The following is a 23,033-nucleotide window of genomic DNA, read 5'->3' on the forward strand; positions in this document are numbered from 1 at the left end:
ACTTTGTAAAATTATTATTATTATATGGGCACCTCCATGGAGTCCGAAGACTCATCGTAGGAGACCCAATCTATCCACACAATCTATCATACCTCTCCTTGAGCCCATTAACAGACAAGGCACTCACAACTGACTCCCGCAACCCATTCCACTCATTCACAACTCCAAGCAAAACATCTAGTCCTCACATCCCTACTAACCACACCTTTATTCAACTTCCAGGGATGACCCCTTGTTCTGGTCTCTCTAGCCAAGTGCTGAAACATATCCCCCTGCATCTGTCCTACAAAATCCTTTAAGCAACTTAAATGTTTCTATCATATCCCCCCCCCATTTTTCCTATCAACCGACTTCTGCAATCCACACATCCTCAATCTATCCTCATAGGGATCATTCCATATGCCACTCACCATCTTGATCACTTGCCTCTGAAGTCTCTCCACCGTCTCCCCATCCCCAGAGGACCAGACTTGAGCACAGTAATCCAGATGTGGGCTTCGCCCACTTGTTTAGCTTGTGTATTGTGTTGTATTTGAGTGTATGTTACATTAGTTATTTGTAATCCCTGAAGATGTCTCAGTGACTGAGATGAAATATTGGAAGTATTAAAGCTTATAAAGAGGATTAACAACTTCCTTATCTCTACTTGTTAATGTGTTCTTCACTAGCCAAGTAATCTTATGGTTGCCTTCGCAACCTCAACAATATATCCTCTAAACTTTAATTCTCTGTCTACCACCATACCTAAATCTCTAGCTTCATCTATTTCCTGACGTACAGTGCCATCAATGTGATATATGGCCTGTAATCTATTTATCCCAAAATGCATGACATTAAACTAACACCCGTTAACTTTTGCGCATACTGACAACCGATTTAAATCGTCTTGCAAGCTTTCAATATCGCCTTGATTAACTATTACTCTACCTAATTTCGCATCATACTTACTGAGGAAATTTACAATTCAAATTTGTGGCGTTGTAAGGAGAATATTCAACTGCTTCAAATCTAGTATCTTCCGTTTTGTAGCCAAAATTTGTAACAATTTAGCTGAATCGAATATTCAGTTTCCATGCTGGTGATTTCTGAATCATTCGCCAATTTTCACTGATTAACTGCTTAGCTTTTTGCCTACGAAAAATCAACGGTTGCTGTTTTTTAGCCACACACTTTGTGATTGACCATTAAATGTCAAATCGCCATCGATGCTCCTAGTTCTTCGAGCCGAATAGCGTATAGTACTCATATATGCAGTCACTTTACCGAAAAAACTTTGTAATCGACGGTATTTCGTCATATTTTCGTCAGAAAATCGATTACCCTTGCTGTTTTACACACAGTATTCGATAGACATTCGTGCACTGTGTAGGTGAGATACAACGACTTTGACAAACCACCAAAGTCGGCATTGGGGTGAGAATTTGACTTTCTGATTTAAGGATGAATAAACAGTACTGAAAAACACAATGATTCAAGTCATCTGATTTCTTCTTGCATCTTTTGCATATTCGTAGTTTCAAAAATTAATTCTAATATCAACAGACTGAAACCAATAATAATTTACTTACTGATGCGTCGTCCATTAAAACCAAAGTGCTGTGCCTTTTCTCGAGAAGAAATTTCAGAATACCATAATGACCAGCATTTGCTGCGAAACACAGAGGAATCTTTCCGTCCTGTAGGGAATATTAATGAATTGTTAGTTTTCAAAATACGTTCTTTTGAATATGCAAGCTGCTTCAAAGTAAGAAAAGTAATTACAGTACTGCCTTAGCATATATCGCCAATGTGAAGAAGCCGACTGTTCGTAGGGACTGCAAGCAGCTGCAGTGGCATGTATAACCGTTGAGAGGATAAGTGGCTGCGATTATTGTCCACCGTATTTTAGTTTCCATAAGTATGAAGGTTCACAATACTGTACATTTATTATCTAAAAATTATAATAAATTATATATGCAATGTTTTATCATTTTATATATTCCACTTGAATATTATCGCGTTATATGTTATTCAGTCACATAAAGATGGGGGATGAAAAATATTTGTTCTGGGACGGAGTTGTCTCTAGATGCCCCTAGCGATATGGATTCCATCGGTCAAGTTGCATAGCGACATACTGTATGGTTTTGTGACAAAAGCACTTTTTAGGTGAAGGAAAGGGATAGTCAGTAGTGTAAAATATGTTCACAAAACTAGAATAATGCCTTTTTTGGGAACCAACTGAAAGAGTGCACTGCCATAATACTAGTAATTACCGGCCTGGTTGACTGAGTGGTTAGCGTATCCACTCTCCAAGCAAGACGCTGCGGGTTCGAATCCAGCCTAGGGCATGAAGGTTTGTGACTGTCTTTCACGTTCATACAAATATGTATACACTCTCCAAAGATGGACTGGGTCACCATGCGCTCAAACCTTAGCATGCTCCACTTTATTTACTCCATTAACCTCTTCATGTTCTTTTTTTTTTTTGTGAGTGATTCAATTTCAAGGTTCTTTTCTTAATTTCTTCTATTATCTCCTCCAGTTTCCTGATAAACTTTGTATAATTTATTCAAAAACAGGAAGTCTGTTTCCATATCCGTAGTCAATTTCCATTACTCTCTCAAATTTTATCCTCATTGCCAGCCGAATGGGAGAAGCCTTCACCCTATAATGGGTGAAAATACAGGCTGATCATCATCAACCTTAAATAAGCATTTATCCATAAGCTAGTGGTGCGTTGCTTACTACTTACTGGCGAAGTAGTCTTTTTCATCGCCTCCGTAGTGCAATTGGAAGAACCACGGTACGTCGCGCACTTATATTGGAAAAAGGCCTAAGCTCGATTCTCGTCGTGACGAGAAGAATCTTTATATGGGAATTTTTCGTGAAGGTAAATTAGCCAATCTCATACGGAAACTCGGGTTTTTCATCTTGCATACAAACAAATCAGCCTTCAGAACACACGCAATTCAGACCAAAACACTAATGGTGGTGGTAGTAATGGTAGGCAGTAGATGGCGTTAGTGTAGATGATAATGATGGTAATGGCGGGTCGGTGTAGTTGATGGATTAAGTGGTGGAGACGGAGAAATCAATGAAATGGTCATTATCATTATTATTTTGTTATATTTTATTTTTTAGCACTTTTTGCCTTCGTTTGTGGAACATTCAGTCCATCTTATTAGTAATATTTTAGAAAACCATATAGCAGAACTGGGAAACACTAGAACATCTGTACTTTTACAGTTCTCAGTAGAGTGCTGTAGATCGGTTTGTACCGAACCGATCTGACCCACTTTTTCATAAAATGAAGGAAACCCCATTGGGAAGAAAGCGTTTCTCAAGAACTGGTCATCTGACATGTCACTGATCGGTTCCTTGCAGACAGTCAGAAACACCAGCCTTCAGATGGAACTTCCTGTTGCCATGCGTGCTGGGAAAATCATTATCTGATTGTTACTGATGGTAAATAGTGCGTTTTATTGAAGGGATGTAGGATACCAATATGAAAACATAAAAAAAAAAAAAAAGTTTTTTTTTTTTTTACGTTGACGCGTTGTTATTATTGATGATCATTATCAATTATCATTATTATGGGATACAGTGAGTCAACATTGTCATTATCATAGACGATACTATACATACTGCTACATTTAAAACTGATGCATAATACCTCGAGTGTTACATGGATTCTTAGGCAAATGAAGTCTGTATAACACTCGCAATGGTCAGTTTAACTTCTTTCTTTTTTTTAATGATACTTATAATCTTGTGTATGTATGTATGCGAACTAGCATTTCAAAATCTCAACGTTCAAGTAGTTTTGAGCTTGGGTTTGGTTTAATTTTGGATTATGCCGAAGCAATTAAAACTATGAAAGTAGTATTATGCTTGTGGGTTTTGGTTGTTTTAGGGAATGAAAAATCCATTCTGCGAAATCATTTTTCCTCTCTACAAGGTTTTCAATACGACTTTATCTGGACTAATAATAAATAATAATAAAAGTGAAATTCTTTGCGTCCTAGAAAGGATTTGAACCGAGTCTTTTTTTAAATTTTTTTATTAAATCAAGGGGCAGATAATCTGACATCCCCCTCGCGATTGCCTTTAAAGAACTCCAAGGAGCGGGGAAAGGACTCTGTCCTACGTATGGCATTAATATATCCATCCCGTTATTCGTGAATACTTTCATGTGATTTGTAAAACGTGGCTGTATTAATTAATAATATATTTAAAGCAAAAATAAGATAAAGAAAAGTTACAAGAAAGGTCTTCGAATGCAACTTACTTTTGTAGTGGCAACCGGCGATGCTCCACTTTCTACAAGCAGATGAATCATGTCCAGGTAGCCTTGCTTAGCAGCATAATGCAATGCGGTCCAACCATTCTGTCCAAGAGGGAAAAAAAAAAGAGTAAACTAAATAAAATTTTCAACAGCAGAAAAAAGTTAAGCAGCAGCTAAGTTATGGCATATTATCGAAGACTGTGGTGTACCTTATAGTTGGTGACATAGAACCGATTCATAAAATTAAACAAAGGAAGAAACACATTACTATAGAAAGCGAGGTCAAGTATGTCTAAAACTTCGTTATAACAAATAATTCAATATTGAACTATCTTGCGTATTCATTCACTAACGGTATGAACACTTATAAATATGTAAATTTAAATTCGGCCGAATCCAATTCGTTTTCTGCCTCGAAGAGTTCGATAAATATTGAAATATCTACTAGAATAAAAATCTCAAATTTTAATACAAATAAATAATTTTATTAATAATCGTTGATACGAAACGGTGAATACTTGTATCTAAATTCATAGAGTAAATTTTTAAGCTTAAAAACTGGAACGGCCAAGCATGAAAATCGTTTTTGCGTGGAGTTGTTAAAATTAATTAATGAAATGCGACCAACTCACCTTATCGGCAGCATTGATATCTGCTCCTTGACCTAATAACAACCGAACCATATCTCCATGTCCATTAGCAGCGGCCATGTGGAGAGGAGTGCGGCCGTTTCGGTCACCGGCATGCAACTTGTCCGTTGCTCTACTTAGAATTAATCCTGCGACAGCCAAATGACCTCCTTTAGACGCAAGATGAAGTGGCATCGTTTCCTGTAGAATAACGAATACATTCCATTTTATTGTATTTCTTTTACGAATTTGTGCGATACATTTTTGCAAGTTGTAAATTTGCTCCGAAAGTCTATAAGATTCAACTCTTGCAGTGATCGATGTGAATAAAAAAATGTCGTATCTCCCATTTTACCGTAACGTGACATTTAGATTTCTTAAAATAAATAGACCATTGCATGCTTGCTGTTATCACCTTAAAGTATGATAACACTTGTGTATTTAACTTGAGAAAATGATTGCTCTCCAATGCACTGAAAAGCCCTTTCAACACTTATTTCAATTCTTTTCCTGAAACCTTTGTGTTGCATTGATTTTTTACCCCTCCATGCAAATATTTTAATAATTGAATTTTTAAGTAAAGTGAATATTTTAATATATTTATCCAAGTCATACAATTAAGGCAATCAAAATAGCTTCGTTCCCATTGTTCTTATCCAGTTTCCATTACTTGCAATTACAACTACACAAAGACTTTATGTATTTTCCTTTCCGATTCCTAATCTGAACGTCACATAATTTTTTATTTTACTAGTAGAAAATAATCAGCGTAGTTCATAATCTCATCAAAAACCTCTCATAGGTAAAAACGTGATCCAAATACTGAGGAAGCAGGAGATTGGTTGCAGTTAAGAATCAGATAATTACCGAGATTACTTTTGCTCTTATTGCTGCTTATCGTTTGTTATTGCTGAAATTTCAGAGGGGAGTTTACATCCCCAGCAATAAACATGTTAATATATTGGCCAAACAGCTGCTTATAAAATGCATTCAACTTCTTTCTTCCCCAGTATTTAGCTTAATGTTTTACATATGAATTTTTTTAAATGAGATTATCTAATTTTAAACGAAACGAAACTTTAAACAACGAAAAAATGTCGAAAGTAGTTAAACGATGTAATCTGATACTGTGTCCGGACAATTTTACTTTCTTCCAATTCCTTTGCCCGACCTTCATATGCGATTGTGCAGAGGAACCTTCAGTAATGTAAGAAACACTCATATTGCAAATTTGGTCACAATCCGTATGATGCCACCTTGTAGATACATCATTAGCCGATTGAGAACCGTTTCTTGCATAGCACGTGCTTCTCATTACAACTCCCGCTTAATTTGTTTTGATTGAGTTAAATGTTTCAGAGAATCTCTTAAGAAGTGGTTAGGTATATTCCCAATTTCGTCGAAATCAATTGAGTGATGTAGTCTATAGAAAATTCTGCCTAACATGTGACTCCCCGTTATAGCCCACTCTTTATTTTTGTTTAATTCAGCTGAATTTATTATGGGAATATAAACAGAATAAAAAAAAAAAGTGTATTTCATTTTTTTCCCCAGCAAATTGGTTGAATGATGCGACCTGTAGAAGTGTATGTACAAGAGAGAAGTGTCTGTATAAAAGAGAAACATCACCCGAATATGGAAGTGCAAAGGTCATGATTGGATATTAGACTATTGGAATGTTGCATTAAGGCGTGACGAATCACAGTACACATTCTGCAAATCATGGAGATATGTTTGGGTATGGTGGAAGAAAGGTTTTTTTCACAGCGTATCGCATCATCTGTTATGCGTACTGACAATGGAATCATGGTGTGGGAAAGCTTCATGTTTTATGGATGACTTGATTTAATGCCTGGATAAAGTAATTTTCCAGGCATTAAACTCTGAGCATTATGCTCTGATGGAGGTGATCCATCAGAGCATCATGAACCGACTACCCAAATGGTAGTCGGTTCTAATAGTAAATTGGTCTTGCCTTCAAAAGACGTTTAGATCTGGACACTATAGAGCGCCCTTTTGAAGGCAAGACCAACTTTATTATTAGAACCGACTACCATTTGGATAAATGAATGGAACGAAATACTAATATCCCTTTATCAACATTTAGTGGAAAGCCTATCAGAGAGAGAGAGAGAGAGAGATGAGATTTGATAGGCTTTGCCACCAACACCTATAAATGTGAGCCAACAGTATATGAAGGTATGTGAAAATAAAGGTTTGGGAAAGTTGTAGGTACCAGAATTATGTATGATGCAACAGGGGTATAAGTCTATTGAACGGTTAGTTATTTCTGCAATTCACGTGTGAAGTCCACTTTAAAAGTATCGAGATTGAAGCACCGAAGCCGAGTGTAAAAAAAAAAAATAATAAAAATAAAATAAAAAATAAAAATCAGGATTAATAATAATAAAAAATGGATTAATTTCCTTTGTTGGGTCCTGCATGTACGTACGTATTCCAGACGTGTGGGGTCTCCGTACGTATTTCACAAACGAACTAATTCGTTTGTGAAAATGAATTAATTAATTTTCACACGTACCTACGATTTTTATACAAATGTTAATGCACATACACATTAGTTCCGATCACGTAAATGAGATAGAGGGGTGGGGGACAAAAAAACCTTTTCGTGTGTGTTTATAGGGTTGAATGGTCTTGAGGTTGATGATATGATCATAAGTAATAAAAATCACAAATAACTAAAGCTGTGCGAAACGTGACCTTATCGACTGGTGTAGTAAAGCCCAGACACATGCTGCCTAGCAGAGAAACAAAATGGGTCTGGAAAAATATATCTGACGCATGCAGTTTATGTCTATAACAATGTCACATAAAATCTACAACACTCACCTCGACTGTAGTAGGAGCATCGACCTGAACTCCAGCACTGTTTAAAAGCATGCGCACGACATCTTCATGACCATACTGGGCAGCTAGGTGAAGAGCTGTGAAGCCATACTGTAAAATAACGTTAGTTGAGCTAACATGTTGAGTCAAAGATTATCCTGTTTATTTATTTTTATTTTTTAATATAAAAATATATTATTATTCTAAGAGGAAGGAAAAGAAACAGTTTTACAGAATGATTTGGAAGATATTCTTGCATTTGCTTGTAATATTTAATTTAATTTTATTTAATTCTTGAGAATAAGCTGGATCCAGAAAGTGAACAATGAGGAAATCTACAGACGAATAGAAACCAAAACAAATCCTGATCCAGAAAATAATCAACCTGAAACTACGTCTCTTTGGCCATATATATAGAATGAACGATGAGAGGAAAATAAAAATGCTGCTGTTTGGGATGATTTAAGAAAAGAACAAAAAAAGGAAGACCAAACAGAGAATGGGGGCGATGACATTGTCAAATGTCATGCGGAAACTCTATACACAAACTGAGTCATCTAGCACAAAATAGAATGCAATGGAAGAATCATATCAAGATGGCATCAGACACCTATGGGCGTTGGACCCATGGTTGTTGTTGATGATGATGATTTAATTTTATCATCAACAATCCTATACAATTCTCTTATTTTGTATAAAAGAGAATAAAAATCCATCTTGTAGCACTTAGGAAGGCGAAGGACGCTAGCAGCACTGTGTTTACCACAGTGTCATATTGCTACGCGCGCAAGCATATGCACGTCATAGTGAGATGTGAGCTATTAGCGTAATGCGGCACTGTTATTTATATGCAGTTTGAGCCAGTAGTAGAGTGTTCGTAGTGCTTATCGTGTTACTCCGTCTCTTTAAACATTTGGACATTACAATTAAATCCTTTAATCGTAATGTCCAAAAATTATAAATCCATTCCTTTAATTACAATTAAAGGAATGGATTTTATTTTAAAGTAATTTTGAATTATACCAAACTGTATAATTTTATCGATAATAAACAATATTTTTTCATGTTTAATTTTTTTTAAATTTTTATCATAATTTTGATATTTTATCCAAACATGTATTTACAGTGTGTGTGTATATTTTGAAAGTTGCAGCGCCCCCACGATTTTAAGCCACGATCCGCCACTGGTGGGAAGGGTTTTCGAGTAGAAGATGGTAATAAAGAAAACTATTTCTTGACACCTTGTCCTGTTATATCGTGAATAAAACACTAACTGAAATTAATTCTGAGAAATTTTATTGGCCTTGGTTGGAAAGGAACGAGAATATGCAAACATTCAAGGTTTTCTCTATTTATCCGTTTTAAAAAATAATTTTCTTATAAAATGTAAATTAAAACAAAATAAATCTCGGTGACATCCATTTATGCCTCGGTAAGATTTCGAATTTTCATTACTGTTGCCCTTCTGGTTTGTGAGGAGAGTATACTGTTGCATCGCTGAAAGACTTCTGTCTTTTCATTTAAACATGCATTTGAAAAAACAATACTGCTAAAATGATTTGATTTCTTAGAATGATACAGCCAAACATCTTTTTTGTTCGTTAATGCCTAACATGGAAAATAAAGTACTAATAATAATGTGACTAAAGTGACTCTCTTGCTTTCATTCCTAGTATTTAGCATAATATTTTCGAAATTCGCAATACTTATCATGGATGAAGTCACAAGGGCTTATCCTTAATATAATACTGTATATAAAACATTTTGAAATACTTCCTGTTGTACACGCTTCCACAGCGGCGGAGTTAGACATTTGTTCTTCAGTTGAAAAGACCCGGATTCGAATTTTGAACACAGACCTTTCCAACTCTTCGACCCTGGGTGAGATGTGAAGAAATTTATAAAGGCCTTTTCAGTTGATGGCGAGTTAGCCAATCTCACAAGGAAGGTGGACAGCTTTCATCCGGGAACCTCGAATTTTTGCCTCCTTAAAACAGGCACACCGGCCAGAGAACATTTCACAGGCATAATACACCGTCCTCATAGCCTTTGGCCATAATGTCAATCTGACTAGACCAACTCAATCCAGTTGGTCAAGTGTACTGTTTTTATAGTGATATTTCAATGCTGCATTATTTCCGGGATGTATTTCAAATACAGCACAAGCACCATAGACAGCTCTTTGATTAGTATTGTCAAAATGAGTGTCATTCTGATTTTGCTTTCTTTGATGCATATCCTAATCTGATTAAAATTAAAAACTGGACTTTATGTCTTCAACTATGTGAAATAATGTAGGGCAGTTTTAGACAAGGCACCCGGTCTCAACAAAGCAACCAGTGAAGAATCAACTACTAGAACAAACTCATACAACAGCAGAATTCCAGAAAGGCATCAGCAGCGTAACAGGTTAACGAAAAGAATAACTGACAGAAGATTTAGAGACATCACTTCAACAGTGGTGTTACCGAAACAGACAGAAAACGTTGATTGATTCAGTTGTTTGCTCAGCTCATTAATTAATTATTAAATCCAGTGCAAGTTTGTAGGGTCCTTAATTAAATTGAATAACAAATTTGGCATGGAAATCAGCAATAAAGAGACAAAGATTTTATATAGAAAGGGGCAAAGAAAATATTAGCTGCTTCCTGAATGTGAAAAACCTTAGAAAAAGGAAAAGATTTCAGCTGTTATGCACATTTTTAGTGAATATCGCCAATTAAATATGGAAATTGACAATAAAATAAGCAAAGTTGATATAGTAAGGGAGGGAGTGAACTGAATAAATATATGAATAAGAGAGAAATTAGACAAACACTGAAGTAGCTATATACAAGACGGTGTTTAAACCTTTTACTTATGTATCTGAAAGTTGAGTTAGAAAAAAAAAAAAAACAGTTGAGCATTCAGGAATGTGTTAGTAGATCGAATCTCACTGGTATAGCCACTTAAACATAATGAGAGAGGAAAGATTAGCAAAACAGATGTTTGGTGCCAGATAGCAGGAAAACGACCTACAGTAAAACCAAGATCTAGGTGGTTTGATGCAATTAAAAGTGCCTTAGAAGATCGCATTATAAGATTTGGAAGTATTGGAATCCCGATAGAACTACATTTTCATGTACTACTATTATAGTATGTGTACCTTTGAAGGGTGTATACACCTATACACTCTTCAAGGGTACATATCAGGAATTTGATTATGATGATGATGAGATTTGGAGTAACTGCATCTTTAATTGGATGACAGATAAGAAACGTTTCTTACATCTTCGTTATTCTTGCCAATTGGTCTCTCACTAAGGATGGTAGCCGGAACTTGGGTTAGGACTTCTCGCACAAAATCATCCTTACCATACGCAGATGCAACATGGAGAGGGGTGAGACCCGTCTGTTATGCACATAGGGAAAAAGAAAGGAGAATAAGTTTAAAAATAGTTTATGTTAATATTGAAATAATATTTATTCAAATCGTTTTATATAAGATGTTTACTGTCCTTTATAATTAATTAAAGTATTAATTAAATTCATTACTACCTCTTGAATAACAGCTGATTTTTGAATTCCGTTTATGATCATGATCATGGTTAATTTCGATCTGTCCTCTAAATGCATTCTGAAATCACCTCACCGAATTCGTCATAGAAACAAATAAATTGCTTTTATAGTTTTTGTTCATACAATAATGCTTGCTTTGTTCACTTTTACAAAAATCAGAATTTGAAATAAATTCGCAGAACTGTTGCTCCTGCAGAAAACGGCATTACAGAAATTTCAGAACTTTAAAGTTGACCGATGCAACACAACAACAACAAGGGAATTATTTAAAGTCTTCTAAACCCGTATGGTTTAGAAATCGTTTAAAAGCATTATTTGATGGACCGCAGATTGAAGCTTTTTTTTTTTTAATAAGATGAATTCAATTTCTTGATTAACACATCGAATGTATGCTTTTTAACTATACAATACCACACACTCACCATTTTTTAACTTTTGATTAAGGGCTTTGTTGCCTTAATAGCTTTCGAACTATTGGTTCTCGTCTAAGATAAAAAAAAAACGACATGTTTCGAAGTTATATTCTTTATCACAAATAACATCTCCCCAGTGCATAAATCGACATAAATGGAAAAGTCTCTAAATGTCTTCATCTTGGTATTTAACCTCTAAAAAAAAAAAAAAAACCTATTGTTATTTTTCTAACTGTTCATTCTCTGAGGACAAATCAGCCTTCAAATCCTCTGCCAGATTAGTAAATCCTTTAATGAAGGGCATTCATAAAGATGAATACGCTATGAAGCTTACCTGATAGCATATTCGTCGAAATTCCATACCGCAATAGCTCCATTGTACGGAATTAATCACATTCGGAATTTACGATGTACATATGACGATCTTCGTGTGTTAAAATCGATTACTTTGGTTATAATCAGATAATTTTTGTTAAAAACAGTTCAGATAGGCGTAATTTAATGCAGTTTGGTGGTGGGCATCTGTTAAAATTTATCGAGTACTTCAATTGCGGCTTTAGACGGATCGTTTTTCCTAGAAAAATTAAGCAAACTAAAAAGTATATCTACAGTACATAAGGCCAAATCGGATCATCATTCGTTGTATGATCATCAGAGGTTGTTTTGGTATGCTGCAAGTCAGTAATTTTCGATATTCAAAATCTTGGCTACAGGAGTGGATGTAAGACTTTTCTCCCGTTATAATTCTGTTCATCAGCCGTTTTTATTAATCTAAGGACTTGACATGGTAATAATGATTGATAGTAATAATTCCTTTCTGGCTTGATGGAATATAATGACATTTGGTAGGCAGAATTTCTATTAACACGTGTCTAGTTGTTAACAGTTGGATCATTTTATTGGCAAACTTAGGCAAAAGCAAAATTAATTTCTACAGTACATTTACCAACAGAGGCCCTTAATTTCAGTTGTGGTAATAAATTGTAATTATACAAGAATGCTATTGTGAACCCTCCATCATATTTATATTGTTGAAACCTTTATTTTCATATTCAACTCACCTTTTTACTTACTATTCTCCACGATATTGCTGTGCGCATAGCACTGAGAACATCAACATAGCCATACTTTGCTGCGAGATGGAGAGGTGTATAGCCCTCCTACAAGATAAATATAAGCATTATATAGTAGCATTATTATTATTTTGCGAAAGTCAAGGAACTAATTTTGTTCTTTGCTTTCGATTGCCACTTGTATTAAACTGACATCTTATTATTTACCGGAGGACATTTTAAAGAAATTTATTCATCTTAACGTTAGGTCAATAGGGTACAATATCAGTTTTAATTACAATCAGGTTACTTACAGATTTTTAAGTTTTTGTGTGAAAATGTAAATTCATTCGAATATACATTTTCGATTGAATGAATGAATGAACCGTAGGTTTTGAATCTGAAAATTCGGGATGCATTCGTCCTTCTCTGCTGTGTGCACCTTAAGAGATGCAGTATCATTCCTGATGATCCTGTGTTATTAATGGAGTGTGTCACATCCTGAACATATTTATACAAATAAATAAAAAGAAATAACTCTGAACGTGAATTCGAATGGTACTTACATCTGTCTCTATGGCAGCGTTAGCTCCAGCTTCTAACAGTAATTTTACAACTTCAGCATTCCCTCCGGCTGCCGCCTCATGAAGTGCTGTCGAGTTATGCTGCATAAGAATGAAGATGGGAGAGTTTTTTTTTTATCTAGTGAGACATATTTTGAACACACGCACACACACACACACTGTTTATCCAATTAAAACAAAAAAGTGCTCATTTTATCTTGTCTTTAGTAAAGTGCCTGAACTAGAACCCAGTGGAAAGGAAAACCAACAATTTTTATGAAAAATATTCAGTACTAAAACAACAAAAAAAAAATTCTTTCTGTTTTTGCCAATTCGTGCAAAAACAATGCATTCATAATAACGCATTATTTTTTCACGTCGAAATATATTGCGTAATAATCTTAAGGTAGAAGTTTTAATTGCACCAGTTTTATGTATTATTGAAGAATATTTATTCCCTCGAAATATTTAATACTTTTATAAAAATATCAAATTTAATATTTAAGTTAATAATATTTAACAACATCTATAATAATTTTAATATTTATATATATTACATATTTATATATACTATAATAAATAAAATAATATTTAATTTAAAAATATATTATTAAATAAAATATAAACGTTTTGGTATGAGTGTTATTCGATAAAAGAGTCAAAGCGTATTTCCAACCTTATTCTTGGCAGTTGTCAAGAGAGCTGGATCAAATTTCATTAGTCCTTTGATAACAGCGACACTTCCTTTCATGGCAGCAATGTGAGCACAGGTCACCCCACTCTGCAGTGAATATAAAGAAACAAAGAACTTTTGTTTTTTATCTTTGAATAAATTTTGTACCTAGAATAGAATTTTTAAATAAGCAAATTCATTAGCAAAAGCAACTTGATGTCTTGAATTTATAATGCATTTTTTTACATTTTTAAAAATGTTTCATATAAATACAACTTTTACAGACACTATCATGAAGTTATAGTTGATGGAATATATGTCGGAAATCCTCCGTTCAAATTCCGTCTAAAAAGAAGCATTTAAAAAAAAAATATATATATATATATGTATATATATATATATATATATATTTTGAACTTTGAACTTAATTGGTTGATGGACTGAGTCCTTGACCCTTCATCTGGATTTTAGATTATGGGTGATGAGATTATTGTGGGTAATTTACCCGCTTATTGTGAGCATTGAGGCTGTATCAGCTTTCTCTTGCGATGGAGGATTTCGGTTTTTTTATGTTTGAAACGATCTGAGGGTTTATAGTCCGCTGCCTGTCGAACTAGCTGATTTGGGTGATTATCAGTGATTGTGAAGAATTTCTCCACAATGCTTGTCATGTAGGTCTTAATATCTGGAAGATTGGCTTCTTGATGTAACTGGATGTTTCTGATGAACCATGGGGCATTAAATGCCATTCTTAGGCATTTATTCTGTATTATCTGAAGTCTGTTGATGTTGCTTTTGGTCGTGTGACCCCACGTTGGAGAGGCGTAAGTTAGTTGCGGTCTGATTACCGATTTGAAAAGGAGGATTTTGTTGTTTATGCTTAGGAAGCTGTTCTTATTCAAAAGTGGATATAGCTGTGCTATAGTCTGACTTGCCTTAGTGGCAACACTATCCATATGTTACTTGAAGTTTAGACGTCTATCAAGATGAATTCCCAGATATTTGGTAGAATTGCGCCAAGGGATGATTTTACCAAACATTTGTATGCTTGTATTCGGTTCTGCTTTACGTCTGGTGAAAAGTACTGCAGAGCTTTTGTTTGGATTAATTGCGATACGCCACTTGGTGTACCAATCCTCCAATTCACTGACTGCTCTCTGCAGCTTGATTGTGGCCAGGTGTGGACGGAGGGATCTGGCTATAATGATTGGGTCGTCGGCATACAGAGCGGTGATAGCTGGAGACAGTTTGGGGAGATCTGCCATGTATATGGAGAAGAGTAGGGGAGATAGCAGAGAGCCTTGAGGAACTTCGGCCGTGATTCTCCTCTCTGTGGATCTGATACCATTGAGTTTTATTTTAAATTTTCTATTATGTAGATATGATTTGATAAGTAGAACTAGTGGCAATGGAATTCCAACTTCGTGTAGTTTAAAAATTAGCCCCTGATGCTACACTCTATCAAATGCCTGAGTGATGTCCAGGAAAACTGCGCCAGAGTGTTGGTGCCATTCATACCTTTGGGTTATATGTTCGATAACTCTGTAAATTTGTAGCGTTGTGGAGTGATATTTCCTAAAGCCGAATTGTTCATCTTGAATTATATGGTTGATATCTGTTGCCTCTTGAATCCGTGTGAGAATAGCACGTTCGGCTATCTTACCTATGCATGAAATAAGGCTGATTGGTCTGTAATTTTCAGGAAACTGTGTATTTTTTCCAGGTTTGGGTATTAGGAAAACGTCGGCAATTTTCCATCGCTGGGGGAAATAATTTAGCCGGAGGATGGCATTAATGATGGCTACTAGATGCATAACCCGTTTGCGAGGAAGTAACTTGAGTGCCTTGTTTGTTATTCCATCTGGACCCGGAGCCTTTTTGTTATTTAGTTTTCTTAAAATCTCATATACTTCTGTTGGTGACACGGATTTGTTATTGGAATGGATTGAGGCATTTTGAGTTATTTTACGCACTTGGGTGTGAATTTTACTTATGAAATTTATATCTGTATTGATATAATTGGGGCCGCATTGTTTTTCTAAACTGTCAGCAAATGCTTCAGCTTTTTCCTCGTCGTTGTAGACAACATTAGATTCACCTTGGATTGGAGGAAATGTAAAACGCTTTGAACGGAGTGATTTCGTCATTTTCCGTAATGATTTATCCTCTGTGTTTAATTGGAGAATTTTGTTATTCCAGAGTTGGTTACGGTGGTCCTTTAGGGCATATCGAACCTGGTTTGTTGCTCTATTCACTGCTTGTTTAGCCGCTGGGTCCATTGTTCTCTGATATTGTCTTCTTAATCTGTTTTTTCTCTTGGATAAGACGTTTTATGTCCTCTGGAAGTTTATTTGATAGTGTACATTTGGTTATATTTGTTACCTGTGTTATAGCTGTCAGCAGTTGTTTTTCAAGAGTCTTCACTGCTTTTTCTACATCTTCGGCAGATGTTATATGCGGTATTGGACCAAGGTTTTCCTGGAAAGCTGAGGGAAGTTGTTTCCAATTTATAAATGTGGTGGTGTTTTCTGTTAAATCTTGTATGGTGCCTAGTTGTAATATGATGGGGTTATGATCAGAACTTAAGTCGTTGATTGCTTGTATCTGATAGCTGTGCGCTATGTTTTTTAATATAGCTATATCTAGTACATCAGGACGTCCGGTAACTCCGTAATGTGTAGGTTCAGTGGGTCCTATTACTGTTATATTTCTTGAAGTGGTGTAAGAATTGAGTATTCTTCCGTTAATATTTGAGTTTCTGCTGTTCCAGACTGAATGTTTGGCATTAAAATCTCCGGCTATAATCACTGCTCTGCCTGTATTTAGTATCACATCTAAGTCAGATTCAAGGAGTTTTTTATTTGGGGGGTTGTAGGCTGCATATATCGTAATGCTGCTTGTGTTTTCCATATGTATTTCTATTCCTGTAGTTTCCATGTGTTCTGTTTGGGGTTCTGCTATTGAATTATGTTTTATGTTTCTTTTCACAAAGATGGCAGTGCCTCCACCTCTAGCAAAGCATCTGTCTGTACGATAAGTGCTATAGCCGTTGATTCTGATTTTGTCACTTGGACGAAGATGAGTTTCACTTATGAGGATGATGTCTGCTTGGGTTTCTGCTGCAAACTCCTGCAGCTCCTGTAATTTGATAGATAAACCATTTGCGTTCCATGAAACAATTTGTAACGATTTCGGTTTTCTTTTAGACTTATCCATTAAGAATTTCCATAAAGAGTGATTCTGTATGCCTTAAGATGATATCCTTGGCTTCTTGAGTTGGGTTGGTTTGTTGGAGTTCAGCAAGCATTTCACCTAAGTGGCTTGTTATGTTCAGTAGAATAGGTTTGTTGGTTTGCTGTGACTGCTTTGGTTTGGTTTTGGGTCTTTTTGGAAGGTTTATCTTGTAACTTCAGCATACGATCTTCCATCCGTTGTGGAGACTATGGTTTGATGGGAAGACACTTGTTCTTGAAGAGGTTTACTGGTTTTGAGTTGTATCATTTGATTTTGGGGAAATGCTATACAGCCCCTATAGTTTGCAGGGTGTGGTCCTCCGCAGTTTGCAGACTTTGCTGGAAGTGTACGAGGTTTATGGCATTCATTTGATGCATGTTTGCCACCACATTTCACGCAACGAAATTCAGCCTTGCAGCATCGTTGTGCATGCCCAATCTTCTGGCATCTATGGCACTGGGTTATAGTTGATTTATGTTTCAATGCCTCAACTTTTATGACTAGATCACAGATGGTTTGGAGATTGTATATATGTTTTTGATCTTTACTTATTTCCACCAGAATTATGGGATAGGGTGTTTTATCAGCTCTCCGCATTCGGCTGACTTTAATTGGGCTAAATCCCTTAAGCTGGAGGTTTACCGTGAGGTCTTCTATTTGTAATGTTTCAGTTACTCCCCTTAACACTACTTTTAAATTTTTCTCACTGTTGAGTGCAAAAGTGTGGTATGGCAAATTGTTGTTGTCTAGAAGTTTGGTCATTTTTCTGTAGTCTGATGATGTTTTGGGTTGTATGCGAATCCCTTCTTCTGTGTTTGTGGCTTTAATGAAGGTGATATCTGAAGATTTCAGTGTGGATGCAACGGACGTCCAGTGCTCCTTGGACCTTAGGATGACTGGGGGTACCCTTTCTTTAATTACATTATCTGGTTCTATCTCCGCTATTTTGGGTGTATCTGCAGTAGAAGAGATTTTCCTTTTCTTTTTGACTGTTTGGAATTCTGTGTTGGTTTCCAAAAACTGTGGAGTATTAATCAGAGATGCAGTATCCTCTCTATTCGTGGAGTGACTTAATTCTGGTTCAGTCAACATACTTCCTTCATTAAAATCATCCATTCTATCTTCTGTGACTCCTGTAGGGGGGAATGTATCTAACAGCTTTACTTTCCCTGGCCAGTTGTCGCTCAATAGTTTTCCTAATCTTAGGAATTCTCTGTAAACTTCTTCGAATATGCTTTCATTGAGAGGTTTTGTCATGTCTGATAGAAGGCAACAACTCTACTAGAATAAAGTTTGAGAAATGGGTCCTAGAGCCCAAGGTAAATATCCCGTAGATCAAATCGATCTACCAGCATAGGTAGCAATATTTCACAAAATGAAGAACGCCTACCTCTATATATAAATATCCCGTAGATCAAATCGATCTACCAGCATCGGTAGCAAATATTTGACCTTTTCAGAAAAAAAAATAATAAAATAAATAAATAAATAAAATAAATAAATAAATAAAAAAAATATATATATATATTATGCAGGTAAAGCGTTCCTGTTTCTTAATTCTGTGTAAGACATCACAAAAGATTAGACGTGTTAAGACAAAAGTTCGTTGAGGAAGAAAACTGTTCTGAGAGTAAAATGCAAGTTCAGGAAGAGTTCAGATTTTTGTTGACGGACGTGGTGGGGGGTGAAATTTTAGGTTATAAGCTGTGGAGTGAAATATAGACCACTTAGCTATACACTAAGAATGTTTTTAAGCTGCTTTTTGTGTCTACAGGGAAGTAGAATTAGTGAGAAACAAATTTAGCTTATTTGCAAGGATAATGAAAATTTATTTATTTATTAATCTTCTATTTCAAGCAGATTAGAAATATTTATACAATTTGATGCCACTTACCGTATTGGCCATCGTTATTAGCTCTGGCTTTTGCTGTAAAAATAACTTCACCACTTCTGAATGATCGTTCTCAGCTGCCAACAGAAGCGGCGTCTGGCCTTGCTATCAAAAAACGAAAAAGAGATATCTTAATGCAATATATGAAAATATTTAATTATAAAGCTCGTCTGAACAAAATTCGCCTAACACATGGTGTAGAAAATCTTTTCTTTACCAAGACCACACATGGTGTGGTCTTGGTAAAGAAAAAACAAACTAAGAAAAAACAAAATGCCTTTTTATTTTTACTTGGAAGGAACAGAAGCATTATATATATATATATATATATATATATGGCAGGATTTATTATTTAAATTTTAATATATTCTTTAAAATATGTTAAAACGTTATTTCGTTTTATGCTAATAAAAATTCTAAATAAATACGTAACTTCTTTCTAGCGCCTTTATCCCGCAGGTGCATGGTTCGCTACTACATACTACGATTTTAAGCAATCCCAACCGGTCTGTCGCCGAGCCTAGCATTGGGGGGGGGGTATTTTTTTGTGTCTGTAGTTTGTGTGTTCACCGGTAGTTTTTGCCTGTTCTGGGAGACGAAAAACCTTAGTTTCCGGGGTGAAAAGAAAAGAAAAGAAAAAAAAAACCTACACTCACCTGAGACTGACTCACGTAACGGATGGCAATTGAACCCAGGTCTTTTCTATCAAAGGGTTTCGTCTATACTAACTGAACTACAGAGGCTCAGTAAATCGTAAATTTACTTAATATTTAGCAATATTAAGTAAATGTTTAGCAAGATTAAGTAAATACATAAACGTGACAAAAAAAATTCGAAGTTTCCATTACAATTATTATAATATAACATTCGTTATTATTATTGTTATTATAACTAATGCTGTTCAGTTTCTTAGGTAGTTCTTGATGGAATAGTTTGAATTTACTACTGAAATGTAAGGGAATGAGTAAATAACAAAAAACTTCGGTTATATTATACGTAGACTGTTTACTTTGGATCTATATTACATTAATACCGCTGGTAGACGAGAGATATAGCTGGAATCTTTGTTCTGGAACAAAAGCCTCCTCCCTTTCTTTTTGAATGCCACTTCAGGCTTCCAGTAAGCAAGCAAGGTGGTGATGGTCTAATCATGATGGCAATGAAAAATCTTTCTACTTGTTACAAATTTCGGATAACAAGTTTAGCGATGCAAATTCTCTAATCACATTATTTCAAAATATTGTTTGAAATAAAGTGTTTATATGCTTGCAGGACCGTTGTTAGGGTATAAGCCGCCCTTAACAAGCACTGTTTCTCCGTCTCTGAATTCAAGAGAACATGTAAAAAATAAAAAAAGCTTTTTTCTTTTTTACAATTCTGATGGTTTTTGCCGCCATTCAAACTTGCTGCTCCTCCTAAGCACTGCCTTAGTTGTTTGGTCGGTTATGATGATATTGTATGCTTCTGTATTTATTCATTCAGTTCTTGTATACAGAAAACAGAATATCAAAACATTATTTTAGCAATATAAAAAACAGCTTCTTGGCAAGGGATGCTTATTTAATTTTTTACGTATTAATTTATTTTTCACTTGCATATTCCTATTTCCAGCAAATCTCTTCAAATCTTAATCTTAATCTCCCGTTGTTGCACGGATGAACATGCAACATTCTTATTTAGTATTAAGAACAAATTTTGCTCATTTGTACAGCTGTTGTATACGAAGGTGCTAATGACGCCACACACACAGTTCGAGTACTGTATTAAAAATTTCGTTCATATTAATATTGGTAAGACGCCTTATCTTTATGCTGTCTATTAACTGTCATTAAATGATATCATTTAATGACAGTTAAATGAATTTAATGACAATGTCAATAAATTATAAGTAACATTTACTTATAATTTATAACGAAAACTTTACAATTTGAAATATAATTACAATTTGCAAAATATGTTTAGCTTTAATTTAATAATGCTAAACACGTTTACTTTAATTTAATAAATTAAAGTAAACATGTAAAATCCTAATATACTTATAAGTAAACTTTAGGATAAATTATAAGATAAATTATATTTATCAAATAATTATATTTTATTATTTTCAAGATGAATACGGAATACTTACATTGTCAATAGCATTCGCATCTGCTTTAAGGTCAAACAGTGTCTTACAAACTTCCAACTGGCCACGTTCAGCCGCCAAATGCAGCGCCGTCTGTTTACTCTAAATGGAATAAAATAAAATAGTATAAAAATCGATGCGATTGTTTTAAATAGTTTCATAAATACTGAAAATACATTTAGATACGGAATAACCTTTTACATAACTGCATAATCCTAGAAATAAAAAAAAAAGTATTTATAAAAGTTACGGAGTTATTCATAATTGTAACATTTTATGAGGATGGTGGTGGTGGTGGTGGGGGGGGTATATTCTAAATTCGCGAATGATTGGACGTAAAAAAAAAAAAAAAAAAAAAACGGAGAATATTTTTAAAAAAAAGATCGTTAATAAAAATTGGAATAACTTATGAACCGTTCATCTGACGACCTTGGAATAAAGTGTGGTGATTTTTAGTAACTGTTTTAAATTACAGAGGTAAATTTACCTGGAAATTTTAAATGCAGAACGTCACGAATTTATATGATAATTTTCCTTCTGATTAAATAACTGATGTAGAAGGATTACTGAATAAACGTCCAAAAATATTATATTAAATATAATCAAATATAATTTGATTGTATTAAATATAATCAAAAAATCCAAAATTTTCAATGCTGAAAAAATGACGTACAGCAATCATTCATAATAAGCATGTCCGAATTTTCAGTTTATTGTTTACAAAGTTCTTAGCAAATCTTTTTGCTAACAAAACAGACAAAATAGTTATTTCCTCGTATAGCTTACTTCATCACAATGTCTTGGACTGTTTTGAAATTCCACTTATTTTTTTATACATCGTCTGTGGGAAAAACATTGCATTATGCAAAAATTCCGAAATTATTGTAGTGTCTCGAAAACGTTCAGCAGTGATTTGTAAGCGAAATAATGTTTAAAAAAAATAGCGAAATAAGATAAAATAATGCAATTAATAAATTGCATTATTTTATCCTAAGAATTATATATATGCATACCAACGTCAGTCCGTCCACTGTTGCACCGTATTTAGTGATAAGTAGACGCACTATAGGTGTATGCCCATTTGCAGCTGCTAGATGCAGGGGAGTCATACCTTTCTTCGTTCTTACATTCACGAAGGCCTTGTGATTGAGAAGAAGCTCAAGAACATCGTTATGTCCAAATTCAGCCGCTAGATGGAGCCCTGCTTTGCCTTCCTGTAAATAAAATATTACTCTTAGTTCGGTTTGAAGTATAATTGTGTAGTAGTATAGTCTATTTGAAGTGTTAATCTAATTTTAGTAATTTTATTTATTTAGTAAGTTTATTGCACCTGTATAATTTAAAAAAAAATCATACAGGTGCAATAAACTGAAAGATGTTTTAAGAGCTGCAAATAAACTTTAAAAAAATTCTAGTATGAAGCTTGGTGCTTCGTGAGAGATTGAATATACAGTATTCAGTCTTGAAAGAAAAGGAAAGAAAAAAAATTCTCGTTTTTATTTTTATTTATTTATTGTTTGGTTTTTGTTAATACCAATTTCACACATAAGAACTGGCGAGACCTGCAGCATGTCAGTGCCGTCTATTGAGAAGTAATCAGGAAGAAAGAAGGAACCTGTTGATATGTTCTTTTTTTTTTTTTAACAACTGAATGTTGTAATCTTTAGGGGGAAACTATGAGGGGAGGGCTATTCCAAAGCGGAGAGAGAGAAGGTATGGAATAGAAGATGACTAGTTGGTTCGGTATGTTTGTAGTTAGCCAGAATGAATGTTGGCCAGCA

The 23,033-nt window shown here is 34.8% G+C and overlaps 1 protein-coding gene across 1 annotated transcript in view; it reads right to left on the reverse strand.

Moving 5' to 3' along the window:
• The window catches only part of LOC150097953 (uncharacterized), a 173,119-nt gene that overhangs the window by 14,817 nt on the left and 135,269 nt on the right, over positions 1-23,033 (reverse strand). Inside the window, exons 17-27 of the mRNA XM_090406644.1 lie at positions 22,266-22,466; positions 21,256-21,354; positions 19,131-19,232; positions 14,006-14,110; positions 13,333-13,431; positions 12,776-12,874; positions 11,012-11,134; positions 7,747-7,854; positions 4,900-5,097; positions 4,271-4,369; positions 1,569-1,676 (exon numbers count right to left, since the gene is read on the reverse strand). Coding sequence (XP_090262770.1) covers positions 1,569-1,676; positions 4,271-4,369; positions 4,900-5,097; positions 7,747-7,854; positions 11,012-11,134; positions 12,776-12,874; positions 13,333-13,431; positions 14,006-14,110; positions 19,131-19,232; positions 21,256-21,354; positions 22,266-22,466 — 1,341 coding nt within the window. The remainder of the gene's footprint in view (positions 1-1,568; positions 1,677-4,270; positions 4,370-4,899; positions 5,098-7,746; positions 7,855-11,011; positions 11,135-12,775; positions 12,875-13,332; positions 13,432-14,005; positions 14,111-19,130; positions 19,233-21,255; positions 21,355-22,265; positions 22,467-23,033) is intronic.

This window comes from Typopeltis vanoorti, chromosome 16 (genome assembly GCF_054136105.1).
Source record: "Typopeltis vanoorti isolate ZY-2024b chromosome 16, IOZ_Tvanoo_1.0, whole genome shotgun sequence".
NCBI classification, from domain to species: domain Eukaryota; kingdom Metazoa; phylum Arthropoda; class Arachnida; order Uropygi; family Thelyphonidae; genus Typopeltis; species Typopeltis vanoorti.